The sequence below is a fragment of the Oratosquilla oratoria genome, chromosome 1, assembly GCF_046742065.1.
Source record: "Oratosquilla oratoria isolate Oo_2021 chromosome 1, ASM4674206v1, whole genome shotgun sequence".
Taxonomy (NCBI): Eukaryota; Metazoa; Arthropoda; class Malacostraca; order Stomatopoda; family Squillidae; genus Oratosquilla; species Oratosquilla oratoria.
The window spans coordinates 96,504,444-96,524,410 of NC_134777.1; the positions used below are offsets into that span (position 1 = coordinate 96,504,444).

General features: G+C 38.1%; 1 protein-coding gene across 9 annotated transcripts in view; it reads right to left on the reverse strand.

The window, feature by feature from the left end:
• The window catches only part of LOC143023970 (putative flavin-containing monoamine oxidase A), a 264,982-nt gene that overhangs the window by 47,453 nt on the left and 197,562 nt on the right, over nucleotides 1-19,967 (reverse strand). For 6 of the 9 annotated variants that reach the window (XM_076182948.1, XM_076182741.1, XM_076182974.1 and 3 more), the window contains 2 exons: nucleotides 12,223-12,340; nucleotides 6,438-6,585 (listed from right to left, as the gene is read on the reverse strand). In XM_076182948.1, the coding sequence (XP_076039063.1) occupies nucleotides 6,438-6,585; nucleotides 12,223-12,334 (260 nt within the window). In that variant the 5' untranslated portion in view covers nucleotides 12,335-12,340. The other 3 variants (XM_076182956.1, XM_076182924.1, XM_076182964.1) reach the window with 3 other exon arrangements.

A 19,967-nucleotide genomic window follows, 5' to 3' on the forward strand; every position in this document is an offset into this window, starting at 1 on the left:
TGGATTCTAAAAGAATGGACAGAAGAACTAAGGGACAAAATATATAACATAAGTTGCTCACCTAAAGAAGGAAAAATACCAAAAGACTAGACATTTTTTTCAATATATAAAGGAGGAAACAAGGAAGAACCAACTAACTATAGACCGGTCTCACTAAGCCAAAATTTGTGAGAAAATGATCAAGAATAGATGGGTAAAACACCTGGAAGAAAATAATATAATAAACCCAAGACAATTTGGGTTCAGAAAAGGAAGATCATGTACCACAAACTTAATATGTTTTTACTCAAGACTAATAGATATAGTGCAAGAAAGGGATGGATGGGCAGATTGCGCTTTCTTGGACCTTAAAAAAACTTTTGATAAGGTACCACATAAAAGATTAACTAAAGAAATGGAACATATAGGAGGTATGCAAGGGAACCTACTAAAATGGATGGAGGACTTCCTGATTGGTAGAAAGATGAGAGTAGTACTCATAGAAAAATATTCAGGTTGGAAGGAGGTGATTAGTGGAGTTGTTGTTGTTGTTCCCTAGACTGTCAGTCCGAGCAGTCCCGTCTCCCCAAGGAATGCCACAGCCGAAACTGGGTTTTCCCACAAATCCTTTATAGAGTGTATGTTGTGTTGTTTGCGTGCATGATTGTGTATAATGCGGTCTTCCATTATGTGTTGTATGGTATGGGGTGAAGTGTTACATCCTGGGCAGCTGTTCACAATGCGGTCATCCAGCCTCTTCTGGTAGCTTAGAAGTGCTGGGTGGTGGCCGCACCGCAGTCTAGCCAGGTGGACTCTGTCCTTTCGTGGGAGAGAGGATTAAGAAGGGTGGATATCAGGGGGTTTGGCAAACAGCAGTGTGTTGTCTTTCAGTGTGTTAATGGAGCGGTGAGTGATATGATTATGAATATGTTTCCGGAGGCTGGTATTTGGTGGTTGTGGAGGAAGAGAAGAGAGTATCTGTGTGTGATACAGGTCTTTGGGTGTTGTTTTAATGTTTCTTGGTGTGTGTGGGTGTTCTGCTATGTAGTGTAGCGGGTGTGATGTGTTTGTGGTGGCTGCAGCAAGTGTTTGTGTGCCTCTCATGTCGAGGTGGTCCTTGACTTTGAGGACTTTTGTTTCATGGTGTAAATGGTCTGTAGGTGTTGTATTTGTGCAGCCTGTAATTGTTTTTAGGGCTTTGTTTTGTATGATTTGAAGAGTGTTGTGGTGTGTCTCACTGAGATTAGGAGCCCATGCAGGACTCACATAATTCATCACTGCGTATGCATTGTTTGTATATTGTTGTATTAGTTTCTTTGTTTTGTCCAAATGTTGTTCCAGTGATTGACTTAAGTGTGTTAAGTCTAGGTGTGCATTTGTTTTTTATGTTTGTGATGTGTTGTTTGAAAGACATGGATGTATCGTATGTTACACCAAGAATTTTCAGTGTGTTTGTGTGTGGTATTAGAGTGTTGTTGATGTAGAGATGAGTATGTATTTGTGTTCTTTTGTCCAGTTGGTGAGAAGTGTTGCTGTAGATTTGGTTGGAGCTATTTTGAGTCTGTGATGAACCATCGAGTGTATCAAGGTATGGCTGGATTATTTCTGCAGTTTTGTCTGTGTTACAATGTGTGCATGTAAATGTTATGTCGTCTGCATAGGAAGAGATTTGTATTTCTGAGGTGTCTGGTGTGGGTAAGTCATGCGTGTATAGATTACAGAGCGTGGGCGACAGAACAGAGCCTTGTGGTACTCCATTCTTAGTGTTTCTGATGTGTGATGATTGGCCATTATATGACACGTAAGCATTCCTACCTGCCAGATAATTGGCCAGCCATCTTTTGGTGTTATTGTGCATGTCTGTGTTATATATTTTATTTGTTAGGTTGTGGCGGGGGATAGCATCAAAAGCTTTACTAATGTCTAATGTTATAAGAAGTGTTCTGTGGTGGGGCCTATCTGAATTGATGCCATCTAAAATTCTTTGTGTAAGGTTTATCAGAAGAGTGTTTGTGGAGTGTAGTGGCCTAAAACCATGTTGTGAGTCAGCAAGGGGAATATGTGGTGTGACAAGTTTAAGTATTAGGCGTTCAATGACTTTAGAGGGGGTGCAGAGAAGTGTGATTGGGCGGTGCGATGTTGGGATTGTTGGGTCTTTGTTCGGTTTTGGAATGGTGATTATTTTACCATGCTTCCAGATGTCAGGTATAGTGTTGTGTGAATAGCTGTAGTTTGCAATGTTTGTGAGTGCGTGTATACTTTGTGGTCCAATGTGTTTTAGGTGGATGTTACTTATGTTATCAGGGCCACATGCGGATGAGTGCTTGAGATTATGTATTATGTGTTTTGTCTGACTGTCTATGAAGGGTGTATAGCCTGAGTCTGTGGGAAAGTCTTTCTTATGTCGAATAGTGCATCGGTCGTCAGGGTGAGAAGTGAGATGGCTTGTCTGTGCAAAATGATTTATGAGTGTGTTTGCTTGTTGTCTGTTTGAGGGTAGATTGTCTGTTGTTGTGATTATTGCTGCGTGAGAGCGTGTTGTGTTACTGTTGGATAGTGTAATGCTGTTGAGTGTTTTGTACAATTTGCTAGTGTTTGTTTTGTGATCAAGTGTATTGATAAAGTTTTGCCAATTTTGTGTTTTTTGTTTGTGTATTTTATTGGCAATCACAGTGTTTAGTGTTTGTATTTGGTCTGCTATGTTTTGAGGGATAGGTGTGGGGGTATTGTGTTTAAGTGTGTCTCCTTGTCTGATGAGGCCTTGGATTTCTGGTGTGAAGTTGGGGTTGTGTGATTTTCTGTTGCCTATAGGGATGTATCTCTTGTCTGCGTTTTGTATGATTGTATCAAAAGTGTGCACAGCATTGTTTACGTTTGTGATTGGTGTACTGTTAAGTGTTTCAAAATGTTGTTCTGTCTCTTCAGTAAAAGCTTCCCAGTTAGCTCTCTTATAATTGGTGTATATGTGTCTGTGGCCAACTGGGGTGCATCTTGTTTTGGTGGTGATGATTGGAAGGTGGTCAGAACCAAGGGTTCCGACCACTCTCCATGATGTTGTTGGGGTTAGGCAGGGGGAGCAGAAGGTGATATCAGGAGAGGAGGGAGTGTAGAGGGCTTGGTGTGGGATATGTGTATGATTATGTGTGTTGTTCATGATAGTCAATGAGTCAAACTGAGTCTGTATATCAAGCCCTCTGTCTGTGTCAGGGTTGTCGACATACCAGGCAGACGACTTGGCATTGAAGTCACCACCCATGATCAGGTTGGGGATTGAGGCTAGTTGGCTAAATTGAGGTCTGAAGGTGTTTGGAACTGTGGGGGATGATTTGGGGGGGAATGTACATGTTAACTATTGTCAGTGTTGATTTGTTGCCTGTGCGGATTCGAATGGACTGGATTTCTGTAGTGTTATCTGTGGTAGGGAGGAGAATTTTGGTTGTGGCACTTGTGTCCACAAAACAGATGGAGTGATGGATCAGGGTGATGAGTCCACCGCCATTGCCGTCGGTCCGGTCTTGTCTGATGGTGGTGTAATTATGAAATGATGGTGTTTTGTGTGAGTGTCTTAGTTTTGTTTCTTGTATAATTGCAATGTGTATGTTGTGTTGTTTAAGAAAGTGTTTGAGTTCATGTTTTTTCGTGTTAATACCGTCAATGTTGTGTTGTAATATGTTGATGTTGTGTGTTCTGTATGTGTTGTATGTTGCTGTTTGGGGTTGAGGTTGGGGTGTTAATGGGGAAGGTATAGGATCTGGGTTAGAGGGGGGAAAGGAGAGATTGGGGACAAAGGAAGGGGAGTACTGATTGGGGATAAGGGCAAAGGGAAATTGGGAGTGGGTAAGGGTGCTGGCTGTGGTTGGGGAGGTGGGAGTAGGGTTACTGGAAGGCAGGTAGAACATGTCCAAGTGTTTGTGTATTGGTTTGTGTCAGCAAGTGTTGTACAAGTGAGGTGGGCCCAGTTTTTGCACATATTGCACTGAACTGAGCCCTTTGTCTGTCTGCTCGAAGTAATGGGTTTAGAGCATGTTGGGCATGTGTATTTTGTGGTGGGCCCAGGATTGCTCTCTACATCTCTGGCTAAAAGTAGAAGAAGAGGGGTGATCGCCGGAAAATCACCCCTTGGTGCAAAAAAAACGTAATATTGCATGTTGAGAAAAAAGGATTGTGGTACTCCCCAAGGCAGACGTAGCTCCTCTTGGGGATCAGTGCCACCTGCGTAGAGCCGGTGGCCAGGGCTGGTTGCCGCCGTTTGGCCCCCAACTCTTGGGGTTGGGGGGGTGGTCCCACGACGTAGATGCTGCGGCTCCAGGAGTTCCACAAGGATCTGTACTGGCTCTAATAATGTCTGCTATTTATGAGAATGACATGGATGATGATGTGCAATGTTACATGAACTTCTTTGCAGACGCAAGTAAAAACCAAAATGGACTGCGAATCACTACAGGAAGACCTGAATAAGGTTTGGAAGTGGAGTCAGAAATGGGAATTGGACTTCAATATTAAGAAGTGTAGCATAATGGAGTTTGGAAAAAGTAAAAATAGAATATCAGGACAATATAAGATTGGAACTAAAGAGGTAAAGAAAGTGGGATCTGAAAAAGATTTGGGAGTAATTATCTCAAACAACTTGTCCTGTGATAAACAATAAACAAAACTGTTGGAGAATTCTTTTACTTGCTAAGATCAATAAAAGTGGCATTTACATATTTGGACGAAGAAATTATTATAAAAATATTGGTCACACTGATAAGGCCTAGACTAGAATATGTGGCAACACTGTGGTCACCCAGTACAAAAAAGAATATAAAGAAAATAGAAAGAATCCAGAGAGCAGCCATAAAAATGGTTCCTGCACTTTCAAACTTGTCATATGAGGAGAGACTGGCTAAATTGGAGTTGCCAATTCTGGAGCAAAGAAGTGAGAGAGGCGACCTACTGACCATCTATAGAATCATAAAGGGCACAGAAATACTCGATAGAGAGGACTTATTATATTGGAACAAGAGAAACACAAGAGAACATGGAAAGAAACTCAATAAACATAGTTATAGAAGAGATCTGAAAAAGAACAGTTTTCCACAGAATGGTGGACACTTGGAACAAACTGGACAAAAAAAATAGAGTGTGCAAAAACCATTCATGAATTTAAGAGCAAACTAGACAGTACAAGATACAAAGGCAGGACACCACAAGCATAGCTCCCCTTCCCATAAAATACAACTAGGTAAATACAAGTAATAATAAAGATTAAATAACTCAAAAGACTTTTTCATCCATAATGGAGAGGTGATAAAAATTAATATAATACAATTTTTGTAGCATGGCAATTATACCCAAGTGTGTAGACTTGCATCTTTTTCTTACAAGTGGTAGAGTGTCATTAAATGTTTTGTGGAAAACAACACTTGACACAAATAGGGACTCACAATATTTATGCACTAACAGATGACACAACTGGAATACTCACAATCCAAACTCAGATAAAGAAATCTACATGCAATATCTATATATCTATCTTTATACCAATGGCTTTTTACCCATTACAAGGGAGGTAGCCTACAATATCTATATACCAAGGTCTTCTTCCCCCTTATGAGGGAGGTACCAAGCCAAGGCATGTATGTTACCCACTCCCACCCATTTCACTCCCATCTACTACCCATTGTTCCCCTTTCATCTTAGCTCCTCATGGATGAAGGGTCATTCCTGTCTCCTGCCCACTGTCTGAGTCAGAAGCAATGCAGCAAAACACAAATATCTATATACTACCCACCACATCAGCAACTATATCCCTGAACTCACTAATGAACCATATCGATAGGTGACATGAATGTAGGCTACGCCACCCAATTTGGCTAAACACACAAATAGCAGACCAAAGGCAAAATACTAGAACTCTCCAACCTATACAATAAATTCCATCAACCACCTCAACAAGACCAACTCACAATTTCCTGACATAACACTGTGCTCATCTTCCATCCAAACATAGAACTAGAAATTGAAATCAAACCTACATAAAGGAAACATTCATAAACTATATTAAAAAATTGGCATGAATAAACAAAGGAAATAGAAAAGAACAAGGAGACTTTTCCCATAGAACAATTTCTATACAATGACAGAATAAAACGGCATTGATCATTAAGAAAGCCAACAAGAGATATAACAAAGAAGAGAGGAAGTGATATATATATATATATATATATATATATATACATATATATATATATATATATATATATATATATATATATGCATATATATATACAGACAGTACATATATTTACATATACATATATATACATACATATATATATATATATATATATATATATATATATAGAGAGAGAGAGTGATAGATAAAGAGATAGAGTGGGGGAGGAAGAAGGAGAGAGCACTGAAAACTATATATGTACATATCCCTTCTACAACTCTTGATCCACCCATACACTTACTGTGGGTAAGTCTCTATACTAAGTTCTTTTATCAAGTCCATGACATCTTCTTGGGCATATCCAACCCACTGCCCACCCAAATCAAACTTCTCCTTTAGGCCATTACCGATGTCAAGTTCTTCTGTAAGTGTGCGTCCACCAACTCTGCCTGTAAACAAATATAAAGTTGAACTTAATCTTTAATATCCAGCAGCAAGTACTTAATTATGACAGCACAATTTGAATTTTCTAACATATTTACCTAGTTATATTATATGGGAAGTGGAGCTATGCTTGTGGTGACCCATTTTTGTATCTCGCAAGATCATGTTTGTTCTTAAATTCTTGTATTGTGTTTGCACACACTATTTTTTCATCCACTTTGTTCCATATATCTATCATTCTGTGTGGGAAGCTGTTCTTTTTCAGGTCTCTTCTGTAGTTATCCTTTATGAGTTTCATTGCATGTCCTCTTGTTTTTCCTCTGTCCCACTTTAATAAGTACTCTCTATCAAGGTGTTCTTTTCCTTTCATAATTCTGTAGATGGTTAGTAGGTCCCCTTATTCTCTTCTTTGTTCGAGGGTTAGCAATTCCAGTTCGGCCAGTCTTTGTTCATATGTCAGGTTTGAAAGTGTTGGGGCCATCTTTGTCATTGCTCTTTGTATTCTAATTTTCTTATATTCTTTTTTGTACTGGGTGACCATATCAGCGCTGCATATTCCAGTTTTGGCCTTATCAGTGTTTGTAATATTTTCTTAATCATTTCCTTATCCAGGTACAGTAAGTCCTTGTTATACAGTACATATGCATTCCTGAAAACCTTACTGTAAATTGAAATTACCGTATACCAAACCCATTATAACATGTAATAATAGGATATGGCAGACGCACCTTCTCCCTGCTCTTTCTTCTTCAAAACACGAGCAAATACTGTATCTGTGAATTTTTCTTACCATAAATAGAATCAAGGGTAGTAATTACAAAATACTCTAACTGTGAATTTACCGGATAAAGAATTACCATATAAGGAGGACTCACTGTATTTAAAAGCCACCTTTATTGATCAACAAATTGTATGTTTCTCTATTTCATTTATATGTTTATCTGGTGATATGTCTCTGGTGATGATTATTCCTAGGTCCCTTTCAGAATTTACTTTCTTTACTTCTTTACCGTCAATTTTATACTGTCCTGATATTCTTCTTGCTTTTTCCAAATTCAATTATACTGCACTTCTTGATGTTGAAATCCACCTTCCATCACACTTATGCATTTGATAGATGCAAATAGTGACCCTAAAGAGGAACTACTCATTGGCCCAATGGTTCCAAACTTTTTTTTTTTTTTGGCTATGCCCAACTTAAGCATCTCTAAAATCCTGAAGCTCCCCTGTGACACATAATTCTTATTATAAGAACACATATACATATGTAATTATACATGTACACACATGGTATCAGTATTGGCTCCAATAATGTTTGCTATTTATGTGAATGATATGAATGAAGATCTGGAATGTTACATGAGCTTCTTTGCAGGTGATGCAAAATTGCTGAGGAAAGTGAATACTGAAATGAATTGTGAATCACTGCAGAGAGACCTGAAAAAAGGTTTGGAAATGGAGTCAGAAGTGGGAGGTGGACTTCAACATAAAAAAAGTAGCATAATGGAATTTGGGAAAGAAAAAAATATATATATATACATATACCAAAGGCTTTTTCCCCCTACACAGGAGGTAGCCAAAAAGAAAAAGGCATAGAAACCACTCCCACCCATTCCATTTCCTATATATTCCACTCCCCTCCACCCTCCCTCTTATCTTGGCACCTCCTGGATGACTGGTCATCCCTGCATCCTGTCCACTGCCCTGTGTCAGAAGCAGTGTTGCAAGACACAGCACATCCACAGCAAGGCTGCTTCATTAATTCGGTGACCCCCCCCCTCCGTCCCCTCATGCAGAAAAGGAGAAGACGGGGAGAAATCCCTTCCGGCTGCGTCAAATTTTTTTCTTATACTTCCTCACCCCCCATCCCCCACCCACTCCCCCTCATGCATCACAGCATCATCTATACACAACCCCTCTCTATTCACCCCTATCTTCTGTCCTCTCCCATCCTTCCTCCACAGACATTCCTCTATTTTGTAATGACCCTTTCACCCCATCCATCCATCTCATCCTAGGACTTCCCCTCATATTCACTCCTTTCACCTCTGCCTTCCACACTTCTTTTACTAATCTTTCTTCATTCATTCTTTCCATGTGTCCAAACCATCCTAATACTCTTTAATCAACCCTATCTCCCAGTTCCCTTTCCAACCGTTCTCCTCCTCACCTCCTCATTTCTCACTCTATCCAGCCAGTAATCCCTATCATACTTCTCAGACATTTCATCTCAAACACATTCAAACTCCTTCTCTCTTCCTCTCTCATGTTCCATGTTTCTGCCCCGTACAATGCTGTTGGCACAATCACTCCTTCATATAACCTCCTCTTAGCATCCATTCCCAAATGTCTATTTCTCATTACAATTTTCAATCCACCAAGGCATTTACTCGCTTCTCTCAATCTACATTCTACCTCCACCCCCACTCCTCTCTTTCCTGCCACATTTGCACTCAAGTATCTAAAACTATCCACTTCCTCCAGTCTCTCACCCTTTATGCTCACTTCCAGCCTGCTGTCACACTCTCCCCTTGTACATCTCATCACCTTACTTTTGCCCACATTTATCTTAAGCTTCCTTCTTTCATACACCTTCTCAAACTCTGTCACTAACTTCCTCAATCCCTCCTCTGATCCTACTACAAGTGCAGTGTCATCAGCAAACAACAACTGGCTCACCTCCCACTTTTCTCCATTTTCTTTAATCATCACTACCCTTGCATTCACCTCTCGCACCACCCCATCTGTGTAAAGATTGAACAGCCAGGGCAACATAACACATCCCTGACCAAGTCCCACCTTTACCTCAAACCATTCACTCTCTCCATTTCTAATCCTAACACAAGTTATACTACTCTCGTAAAAACTCTTGAGTGCTCTTAACAGCTTTCCTCCTATCCCATATATCTGCAGTACTTCCCACAGTGCCTTCCTGTCTACCCTGTCGTAAGCCTTTTCCAGATCCATAAAAGTCCAAAAAACATCCTTATCTTTTCCTAGCTTTCTCACATATCTGTCTTACCACAAAAATCTGATATACACAACCCCTACCAGTCCTAAACCCACACTGTTCCTAACCAATTACTCCCTCTCTTCCTCTCCTAATCCTCTCAATGAAGACCCTCCCATAAGCCTTTCCAACTACACTCAACAATCTCATCCCTCTGAAACTAATACACTCACACTTGTCCCCCTTTCCCTTGTAAAGAGGAACTATACAGGCACTCCTCCAGTCCTCCGGCACTCTACCCTCTCTCCAGCAAACATTAAATAACCTCACCAGCCAGTCCACCATAACTGTACCTCCTTTCTTCAGACATTCTGCATGGCATCCATCCAGACCAGGTGCCTTACCTGCTCTCATCATCTTAACAGCTGCTTTCACTTCATCCTTCTCTATTTCTCCTCCATTTCCTCACTCATCACTCATTTTCTTAGCACTTCCCACTGCAACTACCTTTCCCTCCCTATCCTCCTTCACATTTAGCAACTCCCTAAAATACTGTGCCCACCTTCCTCTCACTGCCTTCTCTTCCATTATCATCTCTCCATCTGCGCCTTTTACCTTTTCTTCTCTACTTGAAGTAAAAAAAAAAAAAAAGGGATCTGAAAAAGACCTGGGATTATATATATATTATATATATATATATATATATATATATATATATATATATATATATATATATATATATATATATATATATATATATATATCAGGGCAATATAAAATTGATACAAAGGAAGTAATAAAAGTTAGCCCGGAAAAGTACCTAGGAGTAATCATTAACAAAGACATGTCACCAGACAAGCATATTTACAAAATAGTCGGAGAAACCTACAATTTACTAAGATCAATAAAGGTGGCCTTTAATTACTTGGATGAGGAAATGGTAAAGAAAATACTGGTCACACTGATAAGACCAAGATTTGAGTACACAACAACACTATGGACACCCAGCACAAAAAAGAATGTAAAGAAATTGGAAAGAATCCAAAGAGCAGCAACAAAAATGGCACCAACACTTTCAAAATTGACATACAAACAAAGATTGTCCAAACTGAATCTACCAACCCTGGAACAAAGAAGAGAAAGAGGAGATCTACTGGCCATTCACATACATACATACCAAAGGCTTTCCCCCCATACAATGGGGGTAGCCAAAAAGAAAAAGGCATAGAAACCACTCCCACCCATTCCATCTCCTATGTATTCCACTCCCCTCCACCCTCCTCCCTCGCTCTTATCTTGGCACTTCCTGGATGAGGGGTCATCCCTGCATCCTGTCCACTGCCCTGGGTCAGAAGCAGTGTCACAAGACACAGCACATCCACAGCAAGGCCGCTTCATGAATTCGGTGACCCCCCCCCCTCTACATCCCCCCGTGCAGAAAAGGAGAAGACGGGGAGAAATCCCTTCGGGCTGCGTCAAATTTTTTTCTCATACATACTCTGCCCACCTTCCTCTCACTGCCTTCTCTCCATCTGCACCTTTTACCGTTTCTTCTCTACTTGATTCGCCTCCTCTTCCTCTTTTACCGTAATTTCCTTCCAAAACATCTACAGAAGGCCATTTACAGAATCATGAAAGGGATGGAAGTCCTTGACAGAGAAGATTTATTAAAGTGGGATAAATGAAAAATAAGAGGACATGAAAAGAAACTCAAAAAGGATAGTTATAGAAGAGATCTGAAAAAAAAATAGTTTCCCACACAGACTGGTAGATGTCTGGAACAAATTGGATGAACCAACAGTGTGTGCAAAAACTATACATGAATTTAAGAACAAACTAGATGCTGAAAGATACAGACAGGTCACTACGAGCATAGCTCCCTTCCTGTATAATACAAATAGGTACAACTAGGTACACATGTTCCCTGATAAACAGATAAACAAAATTGTCGGAGAATCCTACAACATGCTATGCTCAATAAAGGTGGCTTTTACCTACTTGGATGAAGAAATAGTGAAGAAAATACTAGTCACACAGATAAGGCCTAGACTGGAGTATGCTGCGACACTATGGTCACCCAGTACCAAAAAGAATATATGGAAAATTGAAAGAATCCAGAAATGTCATATGAGGAGAGATTGTCAAAACTGAAATTACCAACTGGAACAAAGAAGAGAAAGGGGTGACTTACTAACCATCTAGAATCACGAAAGGCCTGGAAGTCCTTGATAGAGAAGTCATACTATATTGGGGACATTTATTGAAGAGACCCAAAATCAGCTTTCCACATAGAGTGGTGGATATCTGGAATAAACTGGACAAAACAATAGTGTGTACAAAAACTTTACATGAATTTAAGAGCAAACTAGACAATGCGAGATATAAAGACGGGAACCAACGAACGTAGCTCCCCTTCCCGTAAGATACAACTAGGTAAAAAAATACATACAAATATTCTTATGTATGCATACTGTATATGCACCGTTTATGTCCACTTGCACATACATAAACACTCGCTAGAAAAAATCACCGTTATAATTCATTCTCAAATTGATCACCTTAAAAATTATATTGCCCACCTATGGAATATGTGTTCCATAGTACGTAAGAAATTAAAGTGGGTAATACAAATATTGCAGCAATATTAATCACACAACTAATATACTATCACATACCGTTGCTGCATCATTACCTTTTGCTTCCAGCACCTTCACCGTTAACAGCGGGTCCATTTGCTTGAGACGATAGGCGGCCACAAGCCCGGCTACTCCACCTCCAACCACGACCACATCCTGTATTCCCATTGTGTTCTGTAATATTTGGAAATAATCCTCAGATCCACGGTCCAATACATTGCAGTGTTCCTTAATGCCACATTTCTTATTTCTACCTTGTCATTTTTATTTCATACAAAAAAGCTCCCCCCCCCCCATCCTATCCAGTTACATAATCGACAGTTTACACATGTCCAATTGCTCATCCCTGCTCGTCGCCAATGACGGAGAGCTGACCTGGGACTAATAGTTCTCAACCAAAATCCCAAGGATTTGATTTGAACGATTTGCAGAATAAAACAGTTTTGTGTCGTGAGGACAGGATGATGGGTGCAACTGTATTGTAACGGTGAAATCGTGATCAGCAATGGAACGCAAACTAGATAATCGCTTCTTAAAATATAAAATACTTTCAGACAAACAATGTAAAAGTTCATTTTTTTTAATTCTTATACATTGTAAACAGTTGTGGCGCTGTGAAATTTCGTCTCACTCGCATAGCAATTTGTATATTTTAGCATCTATATTACGACGACAACAACAAAATTTCGTAGTAACGTTTCTTGCGAAAAATAATATTAAGGGGTGGTGAAAAAAATATTCCCGCAACCCGCCATTTCGTCTTACCTGCTCACACAGAAATTTGTATATATATATATATATATATATATATATATATATATATATATATATATATATATATATATATATATATATATATATATATAACAACTCCAACAACTTTTCTTGATAACGTTTATATGGGCTTGTGAAAAAAGAAAAGTTCCGCAACCTTTCCGCTAACTGCCACCGAAGCGGTGTCATGGTTGTCCCTGCACGCATTTGATAGGTTAGGTTAGAACAGGGAGGAAAACATGTTTCAACATAACAATAATAATAAGTGGGTAATGCTCGCAACAAAAATGGCGCTTCGGTGCCGGGGAACGGGAAGGTTTCATACTATTATCATTTCTACCCTTCCTCAATTTACCTCTGACTCCACCTCTCCGGTACAATCATTCCAAAGGATATAAGCGCTGGTTATTGCTTGCAGTGTACAGAATAATATGTCTTCTTTGTATTTTCTGATCTGGGATTTGGTTCTTGGATATCTTTAAATATTTCGTTATTGATATCGTATACCGTTTTTACGCGTACAATATTTTTTTTTTTTTTAGATTAGAGGAACCGATTTCAAAAGGTAAAGTGAATTTAAATGACGTAAAACTGTTACGGTGTGCCTAAGCTAAACCAGTGCTGGGAATGATTAACAGGGATACAGCAAATATTTATTTCTCGCTTTCCATTTATGTTCAATCTCAGTACAAGTGGAGATATGATTTTTTATCACAAATCCTAGATGCAGCCCTTTGAACTCATTTACATCTCTAACCAAAGATAACAGATTTCCACCAGATACAAAAGTGACTTGTATGATTTTTTTTTTTCTTGGTAAAGTAGATTACAATGAAATCTGAGAAAGTGCACCAAACGATTTCACCTACGTTTGATATCACATATGTAACATTTTTGTTACCTAAACTATTGAAACTAGCATTCGATCCCCCCCCCAAAAAAAGCCTGAATGAATTGTAGGTATATCACTAAAATCACTTAAATATTGACTATATAAAACATATGCAGTTGAATACACGATCGGTGGATGTATTGGTTAATGTCTACAATATATTGTCACGGTTAGTCACGTATGTTGTAAGGATGTAATGAATTTCCTCTTGGTGTATTTAAACTTTTCTTTTTAACTACCTTCTCAAGTACCTGTATGGAATAATACAATTCTTCATTTGATCTCTTTAATTTCGTGATAAAAGAAAACAAGGCATCTCCGAACACAAACGCTCATTTGCAACTTTTGTTCTCTTTCCTTCCTTTCATTCACCAACAGCGAAATCTTTTGGAGTTTACTGTTAATATACGTTAAGAAGTTACACAGTTTACTTCCTTAACTGCAAATTGGAGTACATCGCTATATTTTCCGTGATCTAATATATACTAATTTCATACAAACACGAATGTAATCGTCGTTGAAGAGAATGCAAACCTTTTCCAGGAAGTTGTGGCTTGTGCTGATCCACTTATGGAAGTGCGATGAAATGACATGTGCGCACCTTCATATAAACAGGCGAAAAAGAAACGTTGCAATGAAAATGTATTATAAAACAATTCTGGAATTAGTGTTTGAAAGGCCTACTACCCAGGCCAGACGACGGAGCAAGTCTGCCACGCCCCTCGCCCTGGTAACATAACGTCGACCATTGTAATTCATAAACATTTTAGTGTAATCATTCTCCTCATCGTGAAAACAATAGTACAATGATCCATGCACAATCTCTGTAAATTTCATGTGATCATTGGCACGTACTACAAAGGATTACAAAGGCAAAGCATGCCGACAGGAGACCTTTTGATCCATATCTAGGTCGGATGCAAAAAAAAAAAAAAAAAAAAAAAAAAAAAAAAAAAAAAAAAAAAAAATAAAAAAAAATAAAAAAAAAAAATATTAATAATAAATTAAAACTATAACAATGTAAATAACAATTAAAATACATAAATAAATGCATTGGTATAGTTGAATAACAAACAAACAGGTAAATAGTAAATGATAATAAATTGACATATAACTAATAATAAATGAAAATCAGACAGACAAATTATAACAAAACAAAAACAAATAATATAACATAAATTATAATAATTACAGCATCTTACTTAGGTATTTATCTAAATGATTCTTAAAGCTTCGAACTGAACTACATTGCACTACCTGTGCAGGAAGTTTATTCCATTCATTAACTACACGGTTGGCAAAGTTGTTTCTACCTACTTCCAAATTGAATCTATTTCCGGACAGTTTGAGACCATTGTTTCTTGTCTGATTCTCATTCAATGTGAAAATTTTGTCACTTTTGATGTTGTCAATTCCCTTTAGAATTTTAAAGACCTGTATCAAGTCACCTCTGAGTCTACGCTTTTTTAGGGAAAACAGATTCATGTGCTTAAGTCGATTTTCGTATGATTTATTTTTGATATTTGGAATCAGTTTTGTGGCTCGCCGTTGTACCTTTTCCAGTCTGTCAATGTCTTTAATGAGATTCGGTGACCATACGGAAACAGCATATTCCAAATGTGGACGAACTAACGATTTATATAGCTTGTTAATGAGTGATGGACTTTTGAAATCAAAAGATCGCGCAATCAATCCCAGAATCTTATTTGCTTTCTCAGAGGCTGAAATACACTGCTTGGATGATTTGAGGTCGTTACTGATAATTACGCCGAGATCTTTTTCACTATCCACTTTTGTTAACGAATTTCCAAATAACTTGTAATCGTACTTACTGTTATTTTTACCTATGTGCATTACCTTGCATTTACTTGTGTTAAATTTCATTAGCCACTTTTCAGACCATTGCTGTAATTTATCTAAATCTTCTTGAATATCTAATTGGTTTGAGTGATCATTTGCCACTCCGCACAGTTTTGTATCATCAGCAAATTTGGAAACAGTAGATTTTAGTCCATTGTCTATATCATTTATATATACTATGAATAGAAGTGGCCCAAGAACGGAACCCTGAGGAACTCCACTTGCAACATTTTTCCATCCAGAAGTTTTTCCATTTAAAACAACTCTCTGTTTTCGACCTTTCAACCAATTACTAGTCCAACCTAATAGGCTACCACTTATTCCATGCAAAGCTAATTTAGTAAGTAGCCTTTCGTGTGGGACGGTATCAAAAGCTTTTGCAAAGTCTAGATATATTAAATCTATATTGTTTCTTTTGTCATAATTCGAGATAACTGTGTTGTAGAATTCGAGTAAGTTAGTCACGCAAGAACGTTTCCGTCTGAAACCATGCTGGCTATCATTTATCAAACGGTTACTTTCTAAATGATATTCGATATCATCTCTGATGATAGTTTCCATTATTTTTCCTACGATCGAAGTCAAACTTATAGGCCTATAGTTATTTGGTTTCTTTTTGTCACCTTTTTTGAATATGGGAGTAACGTTAGCTAGCTTCCATTCTCTTGGGACATCTCCGGATATGATGGATTTCTTGAAAATAATTTCTAATGGAACAACAATCTCATTTTTCATTTCCTTTAAGATTCTTGGATGCCAACCGTCAGGCCCTGGTGTTTTGTTAACTTTGAGTTTGTCTATACACCTTTGAATTTTTTCTTTTGTTATATTTACCGTAGTGAGTAAGTTTACCCCAGACTTTTCACAGGTTTCAGTTTGGAATTCACTTTGAGGTGTTTCGTTTACGAATACCGAGCTAAAATAATTGTTTAAGAGATTACACATTCCTTCATTTGAATATTCAAGTTGACCGTCAGCAGATAATAGTGGACCAATGTGATTCCTAACAACCTTTTTATCTCTAATGTAACTATAGAATTCTTTGGGATTCTCTTTGGATTTCTCAGCGATGTTCATTTCGTATTGTCGTTTTCTTTTTCTTATTGTCTTTTTTAAATCTCTCTGTATTGATACATAACTTTCATAGTCATTAGATGCACCCGAGCACTTATATTTCTTATAAGCCTGTCTCTTTTTAGCAATACTTTTTTCAGTTTCTTTGTCGAGCCACTTTGGGCGAGCCTGATTTGGGGGACGTCTATCCTTAAAAGGAATGTAAGTTTGAATCATCTTAGTGAGCGTATTTTGAAATATTTCCCACATCTGATCTACAGGCCTTTCGTTTAATTTTTCCTCCCAATCTGTAAGCTGAAGCTCCTGACGTAGTTCTATGAACTGAGCTTTACTGAAATCGGGTATTTTAGAAGCACAAGTATCTATTCTAAAATTGTTTAGGAGTTTGAATCTGACTAAGTTGTGATCGCTATTTGCAACAGATTCACCGACTTCTACATCAGTTGCCATGCTTTCGCGGCTAGTGATCAATAAATCGAGTATGTTTCCATATCTTGTGGGCTCTTTTACATGCTGAATTAAGTAATTGTCACCAAGAAAATCAATCAAGCGACTACCTATATGGCCATGTTCAAGGGTCATCCAATCAATGTCAGTAAAATTGAAATCACCCATTATCAATAAATCCCGGTTGCAGAAACTAGACAGTTCTTGAAATAACAGTTTGTCGTCTGCTAATGATAATGTCTTTGGCCTATATATTACACCTATATTCATTTTTTGTCCATTTGTTTGGGTTAACTCAACCCACAAACTGTCATATGCATCCTGTTTCACTTTCTCTAAAACACAAGCATGAACATTGTTTTTAACGTACAATAGAACACCCCCACCTTTCTTGTGGTTTCTATCCTGATGAAAGTGTTTAAATCCCGCAATATTAAATTCAGCTTCGAACTCTGTACCATTTAACCATGTCTCAGTTATTCCTATCATATCGAGATTTTCGCTTTTGACATACGCCTGTATTTCTTGAAATTTGTTCCTAATACTACGAGCATTAAAGTACATAGTTTTAAGAAACTAACTGCACGTTTTTCTTCAACGAGGTCCCCTTCCTTCGACTGCAGAAACTGTCTTTACTTTGATGTAAGTTTCCAGCAACGGTACTTTAGAATAACACGCCATTTGTCCTCGCTGTGATCGGCACCAAAACGCGACCCAAAACATACTCGCTGCCCGTCTAATCCAAACGTACGTCATGAACGAAGACGAAATGATGAACTGGATGTCCATAAAATGTTGTCAGATTTATGCTGTTTTGGAATCCAAAATATGAAACTAGCCTAACTGTAAATTGAAGACAAAACCTTTCATGAAAGCCAGGGGCACAGATCAAATTATAATTCGAATATCCGTCTAGTACCTAAAGTTAGGGTTGCCAACTCTGTAGGACACAAAAACTTTATTGATATTTATCTAAGTGACTATAGATCATAATAGATGCCAATATTAAATGCAGATGAAAATACAAAAAACAAGAATGAGAAGGCATTTATTTTACCTTGATCAAAGAATTTTAATCTTTAAAACTATATTTGCCTTAGCTTTTTGCTGCCTTCAGAAAATTTGTATCATCTTTGATTTTTTTTAGCGAATTCCAAGCAACTATCTTTTATGTTAAAATATATGATTTCATTCTTAATTGAACAGAGCATCAGTTCCTTTCATCTCTCCATTTAGATGACATTAAACTAAAAACTTTCTCATAAGATGATGGTCTGAATTGATAGTACAAAAAAAAAAAAAAAAAAATGAAAACATTGATACATTTAAAGTCCATAGATTTCAAAATAAAATACCACTATCTGCTTTTTGTTTTTGAGTTTATGGAGAGTTCAGAGCTTTTGATAATGTCGAAGTTTCTTTGAATTAATACTACTTCATCAAAAAGTTCATCCATCTTTAATTTAAGCTTTCCTTCTAACTTCAAATATTCTACTACCTCTACAAATTTCTGAAACTTTGGGAATGAATGGCCTAAGAAACTTAGGTTTGATAATTAGCCGAATGTTGAATTTTCATCGAAATCTATTCTGTTTTTCCAAATATCTGATAATAACATGAAATGTTGGCACTGCTATTACAATTTTTCTCGCATAAATTTAACTGTTCTTCTGGTATTTATAACAAATTACGGCTCGATTTTGTGAAGGGCTTCATCACTACCTTGTATAATGCGCCATATTTGTTTTGGTTCTTCGTGAGTTCAGTTGATAGACGGAGGTATTGCCTTTCCAAACGTCCAACGGCAATTCCTTTCTTCCTCTATTTATCTATTTATTTAATTTTTGTGGTGATTCTCAGATTTAGAACCATCGTTTATGATTTTCTGGTTTTCCCTAAATTAACGCATTTTTTAAATGGAGAATCGAGTTATACATAAAATGAGGCTATGCGGTATGCGGTCTGCTGCTCTGTGTTTCTGGTATTGTGCGGAATAGAATTGACAGAGTCTGCACCCTTACAAGAAATAAACACTTTTGCAATCACGTCTTGAGAGCAGGAAATTGAACTACCAGTCAAAACGATTTCAAGATAAAGGAGTGTAATTTCAAATGTCAATAAAGGACAAGGAGCAATAGAGCTGAATAAAGGACGGTTGGCAACCCTACCTAAAGTAAGTCAAAATGGGTGTGCGGTTTTCAGCACACACTGGTCTTGGATCACGTGTTGGGATCGTGATCGACTGCTATTTCCCTCACGAAAGAGAGCTCATATATGACCAATCTATGGATAATGCTGTGATCTTACACGCCCCCCCCCCCATCACCCCGCCCACGAGAGTGGGAGTAACGATTCGCAGCCCAGCGATACTGAAATTATTTCAGCCCTGGGTGGGATTGGAACCAGGACCGCCGTAATGGCGGCCGGGAACTCTACCACTGCGGCATCGAGAGAGAGAGAGAGAGAGAGTGTGTGTGTGTGTGTGTGTACGTGCGCGCGTGTAAGCCACATCATAACCTTCCGGTTTTTTAAAACCGACAAGTATGGTAAAAGATTGCACACCAATTGCCATGCAATATACTGTACACACTTTGTTAGACATTTCATATAAATATTATTAAATATATGCATATAACACTGATCATACATGTACTTTGACAAACTACTAATTTCTATTATTTCAGTAATGACAAAGTCATGGGCGTCTGGAGGTGGAGGGGGAGAGGAAGCAAGAGGCAATATTCGCTCCCCACG